Below are 6,935 nucleotides of genomic sequence, written 5' to 3' on the forward strand. Positions count from 1 at the left end.
TTCTCAAAAATTGTTTTTTCTTCACTTTTCTTCTTACATTCTCCAATCTTCTTCAAATAAGTCTCCCCTCATTTCCTCATCTTCTAGAAAACCCTTTTTGTGTTTTGATCTTTATACAAACATGGATACCCAAGATCAGAGCAAAATCTCCACCTCTTCAGTTTTTGTCTTCGTTAATTTATGAAATAGTTATTATATTTCTTATTTCGAATTGAATTACTATTATGAAAACAACATATTTTAATGGTGGTTTGTTATCTTACTTCGATTTTGCAGGGCATATTTTCTAAAGATGTGGATGGCCGTTTCCGAAGTCACACCCTAGTTCTAAACATAGGCAAGCACATAACAGAACCTGTGGAACCACTAAAGGGTATCTTAAATTTATTGATTCAGAAGCTGTTTCATACAACGACGCACCGGTTTCTAGAAATCAAAGGAGGGATTGAGAGAATTTATCTCTTCCCTTGATTTCTCTTTTGATTCTGGTAATGTTTATATTCAGTTTCTCCTTCTTCAAAATTCCTTTTCACAGATTTCTTCCCATATGATTTTATGATTTCGAAGTTCTTCCCTATGATTTTTATTTCAGATTGAGATTCAGAATTGTCAATCTTTGGTTTCTCTTTCAGAATCTTTGTAATCTTATGATGGTTGCTGGGCAGAAGTATTACATGGATTCATCTAAGGATTATGCGCACAACTTTACTGATTGGACATCATCACTTCACCTAGGGAGTATGCACAAAAATTAGGTATGGCTTCATCTAGGGAGTATACACACAAATCAGGTATGACTTCATTTGAGTAGGAGACATTTTCTGTTTCTGTTTCTATGTCTGTTTTTAGTTTAATAAATGATATTTGTTTTTTAATTTTCCTTAAAATCCCATCTTCAAGACTCTCATGTCATGCTCTTTGCTATAGGATAATTCATTGCAAGCTGTGTGGTCTAATGGTGAACAGGAGAAGAGGTTAATAAGGTACAAGGTGTCTTCTTACTTGTATGGTACCTTTTGGCTAAGAATTGTTCATAAGATTTTGGTTTCTACTGTTTCACATAATTTTCACTTCTTGGCAGTGTGGAGGTTTCAGATGATAGGATATCTATTATTGCTACAAGCCTAGACATGGACTCTTTGTCAATACAGAAGTGGTAAGATGTTAATCCTCCAACTGTTTCAATTCTTTGTTTCTTAGTTTCATGTAGATGTTTTATGTTATCTGTTTTCTCTATGTATGGGGAAGATGGGTGCCTCCCTTCAACGGGCTTCCAAAGGCCAAGCTATAGGAGGGAAACCTCCATATTTGAAAGTAAAAAGCAAAATTTTGTTGTCTTGAATATTACCCTATCCTTTTTTCTAACTTTAGACTTATTTCTGGTGAGTACAGCCTGTATTTGGCTTGTTTGGATATGGTGGCTATGTTGACCTAACTTCAAGGTAAGTCACGAGCTTAAATTTCAGATGTTGGAGATTTATTTTCCTTTGGAAAATTGAATACATAGTTATATAATTGTAATTTCTTTATCCACGAAAATGTAATTTCTTCTCTACTTTATTACTTTTCTGTTAATTGCAAGTGGTTGGTAGTGACACTGATAAACTTTTACATAAATCTGGGTGTTATACTGGTAAGAAAGTTCATTTTAGTTACAAATTACAAGGCTAAGTTTGTTGTTTTGTTTTGCATCAATTTGAACTCTGAATCTATTCTAGCTACAAAAATCCCTCGCTATTCAGACTTCAGAGTAATATTTGGATTAATATATATATATATATATATATATATATATATATATATATATATATATATATATATATATATATATATATATATATATGCTTCTCCTCTTTTTTACTTGTTGAACCAAATGGACTTATATGTGGTTGTATATATACTTGCAATCTTAGGCTTGGATAGTATACAAGGAATCAAGTGTTATGAACTCACTTAATTTAATGAGTACCCACAACAAGAACAACACAATGTAAAGAACAGAAAGCAATTCCTTAACTATTACTCAACATAATCAAGAGCAAAAGGATAGGTTAGCTGATTCGAGATAGCCACTCTCCTAATAGGAAATAATTCCAGGTTAACAGAAAAGATTGATCTCTCACTTCCTATCCCACTACCCTCTTATACTATCAGTCATAACAACTAAATAATATAAAATACCCATAATTCCCCTGTACAAACAAGATGGTCTTTATTTGATGATTACCCCAAACTATCCTTTCTCTAAACTAAGGTAACCAAAGTGGGTGCATAACAATACCTCACCCCTAAAGATTCACCTTGTCCACAAGGTGGATAGAATTGAATGTGTGTAAGTAGCATCCAGACTCTCCCAATAGTTATAAAATTTCCCTCGTCTTTAAAAACAAACCTTGTGTCTCCCTTTTCTAGATACTTTTTTGCCTGTTGTATAGATCTTTTTTGTTCTCTCTCATTTCTTTCAACCATTTTCCTTCCATCCACCCATACCACGATATAGTGCTGTAGTTCAACTTTAGAGACCATGACATGTATGATCTCCACTGCAATCCCATGTTTGAAAACAACACACTGTTCATATACAACAACAAATGTAACAAGATTCCTAATGTTGCCCTCTGCAATCTCTATCCCATTGTTGCTTGATAAGGTTAGGTTCCAAGAACTCTCTTGTAATGTAGTCTCCTTCATATTCCTCAACTGTCCAAAAGCATACTCATCACTAGCATCAAGGATATATATATATATATATATATATATATATATATATATATATATACCCTCATACCCTTCCTTCTTTACCTTCTTGAGGAACCTAGTGTTTTCCACAATCTTCTTTCCTTCCAAAGTAATGTAATAGATGTCATTATTTTCATATTTCAAACTTGTTACTTCACCACTTTTGGATAGAATTTCTTGGAATGGAGGGTATGAAGAACATATTTTCACTGGTTGTCCCTCCATTGATTGGGAAGTGCCCTCAAATTCGGACCTTTGATAAGGCAGTAATTGGTCTTGGGCTGCTATACCTTGTTCGGGCATGACAGTCATAATCGTCTTCCTTACAACTTTTGTTCTCTCACCGGACTTAAAGAACATGTGACCGGTCTTACAAGGTTTGATTCCTTGAGAACCATCTTGTGCTACACACTTCCTCCTCTGTGAAGCCAAGCAAACCCATAAATAGCTCCCGGTAGCCTGCATAAGTGCAACTGCTGATCGCCCTCCTACAGCAGCAGCATAAATGTGGATAACACAATAGGGACAAGCTGGAGTCAAGATTTTCATACCAAAAATAGCATTTTCCATAAAAATCAGCAAACAATCTCCATCCCTTTGGATTTCCCTCAACATGTCGCCCTGATTTTGAGACAAGGGACTTGTTTAGGTACCCAATCCCATCTTCCAGTAGTACCCAATTGACTCGGTTCTTCAACCTTTTACTCCTAAAGTATTCAGAAAGAAGGAAAGTATTTGTATCTGAATCATCTCCACCGGTAACCACTAGCTCGTCTTCAAACTTGATTGTTACGCCTTCAGCTTGCTTGAGTTGTTCTGAAGTCTCGATCGTGTCTTTTATGTTATCTCCTTTTGTGGGTTTTGTTTCTGATGAGAATCTTTTTGGTGAATTTGAGTTGTCTTCTTGCTTTGGTGAGAATTCTAGCTTTCTTTTAACCTTTTGCTTAAGATGCTTGCTAGATGTGGTAATGGGGCTTGGTAATTCTGAAACCTTTTCTTCCTGAGGTGAGGACTTATCCTGTATACTCCATTTTTCAAAACATAAATTCAGCACTTCATCATCACCATCAACATATGATACCTTGTGCTGCTTGTCTATAGGATTATAAGATGAAATGGCACCTTCGCAATGCATTTTATCAGGTGGCCGCCAAATCTTTATTCTATGTCCCACCGATTGTTTCCCATATCCAAGGCTCTTGTCGGGATAACCATCAACAACCTGTTTCTTATCAGATGTGATATCATCTTTCTTTCCTAGGCATTTAGATTTTTCTTTAGTAGTGATATAACCAACAGGTTGGATATTTACGGGCACATGATTGATCTTGGGAGAAACAGCGAAATTGATTTCTGATCGGAATGATCCTAATTGGCATATGTTTTGTGTTTGATTCAACGGAAACTCCAAGTTTGAATTGAGCGTCGACAAGGGTGTTTCGTATGTGAGAAACAGTGCCAAGGTTGCAGATTGTGGGATTGATATGGCAATCTTTGATTCAATCTCATGTGGTGGGTTTAAGTTCTCTTCATGATCAACTGATTTAAATAAGATTGGGATGGATTTTAAACTGTTACCTTTAAACAAGTCGCTTTCCTGATTCGGTTTATGTGAGCCCAAGGTGTTAGTTTCAGTCCAATTGTCAATTTTAGGCCCATTTTTGCAAAACCCTAAAAACGCTTCTTCCCGTCTATTCTCCCGTCCATCATCTAACGGATCTGTTATCTCCCTGAGACTCCATCGGTGCTCTGACTACCTTCCACCATGGTAGTTCGACCACCATGACTCCGCTGCGAACATTGAGGATCCAAATCGCCGGAGGATTAGGAATTTTAGTTCTTCCCAATCTTTAATGGGTCGACGATAGTGTTCTTCGTCATACCAGAGAGCAGCGTAGCCCTCTAGTGGCGCCACCGCAACTTCCAGTTTTTCTTTTTCTGATAATCGATAATCAGAAAATCGTCATTCTGCCTCAAGAACCCAGCCATTGGAATTATTTCCATTAAATAATGGTATCTCTAGCTTCTTGATTCTCCAGTTGGTTCCTTCATGGTATCCAGGTGGTGCCGGCGTGTAGCTGATTCCTTGCCCGACTCCATTCTCCTTTCGAAAGGTAGAGAACAACTCTCTATTCCTTGTAGTCATCTCTTGCATTTTCTTTGTGAGGAGTGACCCCTGAATTCGAATCTGTTGTTGTAGTTCAACACACACTTCTTTGAATCCTTGTTCTGCTATTTCTACCCTCTGAACAGTTCTTGGATCTATTACTCTGATACCATTTGTTATGAACTCACTTAATTTAATGAGTACCCACAACAAGAACAACACAATGTAAAGAATAGAATGCAATTCCTTAACTATTACTCAACATAATCAAGAACAAAAGGATAGGTTAGCTGATTCGAGATAGCCACTCTCCCAAAAGGAAATAATTCCAGGTTAACAGAAAAGATCGATCACTCACTTCCTATCCCACTACCCTCTTATATTATCAGTCATAACAACTAAACAATATAAAATACCCATAATGCCCCTGTACAAACAAGATGCTCTTTATTTGATGATTACCCCAAACTATCCTTTATCTAAACTAAGGTGACCAGAGTGGGTGCATAACATCAAGTTGGATCAAGGCAGCTGTATTGATACCTGTTGTACTTTTTCTAGGAATGTATTTAAACTTTATTATTTTTATTATTATAATTATTATTATTATTATTATTAATTACAAGTGTAACATGTTTTGAGAAAATTTTCATTCCTTCTAAAGCTCTTTTACAAGTGCATACGTGGCTCTGCAGTTCTTTAAGTTGTCACCAGAAGAATCATCAAAGGATCCCGTATATTTTTTGTTGGTGAGACATCAAAAAAAGTAAGAATCACGATCACCCTTTTGCATAATTACGTTACATGATATCTTTCGAGGGACATGTTCAATAATGATAAGAAAAATTAAAATCAAGTAAAAATGTTTGCTAACATGCTTGTAATTTTATTACATATTTGGCTTATATAGTGATGCCATGGGATACCAAAGGGGACATTTTGTTTTAATTGCAAAAATAATCATTTCTACACTGTCACACCCCCAAACCGGAACGGCGGAAACTTTCGGGGGCGGATGACTTCATGTGGTAACGTAACAAATGAATACATAGTAAAAAAAGCAATACAACCATCATATATATAATTGAAAGTTTACATTGTTAAAAGGTACATGTTCAAAACTAATTACAATATGATGCCAAAATATTAATTTAAACTGGCGCCGCAGCGTCCCTTCTTCAAAAGCTGTTTGTTACCTGTAATTACTGAATCCGTGTGACATACAAGTAGTTTTGAAAGAGTAGATCAGCATTTAAGCTGGTGAGTTTCATAAGTATTAAATGAAAACGTTTATATGAAATGAAATGTTTCGTTTTTGTTTGTTTGTTCCTAGAAAATCCCATATTTTCTACTAGCATAAATGTAGCCTTCTATCAAGACCAATGTTTGTTTCTAGAAAATGTATGTACGTATAAAGTTTCTAATACGTCTGAAAAACCCCGTAAATCAATGTGTTTTTAATACTCCATGTCAGTTTTATAACCATGCTATCGACTAGATATGCCTATACACAACGTTCTTCAGGCGTTGGAATGTTTTGATGTTTGTCACCCCAAATGGTGTACTGTAGCTAATAGTCAGGGCGCGGGTTGTCAAGCGCGTATAGATCTATACACAAACACCATGCTCCCCCTCCAAGGGATTCTGGTATATAATACAGGACTTGAAATGTGTACTCGAACATAAGTGAAGTTAATGTCTCACAAAACTTAGTATAAAAACAGATTTACGTGTGAAAATGTTCGTTTGTTCTTGTATGTGAAAGTAAACTTCTTGAAATAGTGTTTCTAGTGTGTAAAAGTTCGTGATGTTCTCATAAAACTATACCTATTATAGTTTTCTAAAAGCGTGTCTCGTTTGTATAGTAAACCCTAGTGATATGTTCACTTGTTATGAAAAGTATAATTTTTGTAGTGCCTAAGATGGACACACATACATGAAGTAAGAACAAAATGTTTGATTTATACATATATAACAACATTTTTCATTTCAAAAGATATGATGTTATCGTGATATATTTTGCATACGAAAGTTTCCTATAATAGTTATAAATCACATATGATTCTGTTGATAAAAAGTGTATAATGAA

The 6,935-nt window shown here is 35.5% G+C and overlaps 1 protein-coding gene across 1 annotated transcript; it reads right to left on the reverse strand.

Moving 5' to 3' along the window:
• Positions 1 to 3,027: 3,027 nt before the first annotated feature.
• On the reverse strand, positions 3,028 to 4,885 carry LOC128134233 (uncharacterized). Its single transcript, XM_052771741.1, has 3 exons — positions 4,726 to 4,885; positions 4,504 to 4,677; positions 3,028 to 4,278 (listed from the first exon to the last, which is right to left on the reverse strand). The coding sequence occupies exons 1-3, from the start codon at positions 4,883 to 4,885 to the stop codon at positions 3,110 to 3,112; spliced, it is 1,503 nt and encodes a 500-aa protein (XP_052627701.1). The 3' UTR covers positions 3,028 to 3,109.
• Between the last annotated feature and the right edge of the window lie 2,050 nt (positions 4,886 to 6,935).

This window comes from Lactuca sativa, chromosome 5, assembly GCF_002870075.4.
Source record: "Lactuca sativa cultivar Salinas chromosome 5, Lsat_Salinas_v11, whole genome shotgun sequence".
NCBI lineage: Eukaryota > Viridiplantae > Streptophyta > Magnoliopsida > Asterales > Asteraceae > Lactuca > Lactuca sativa.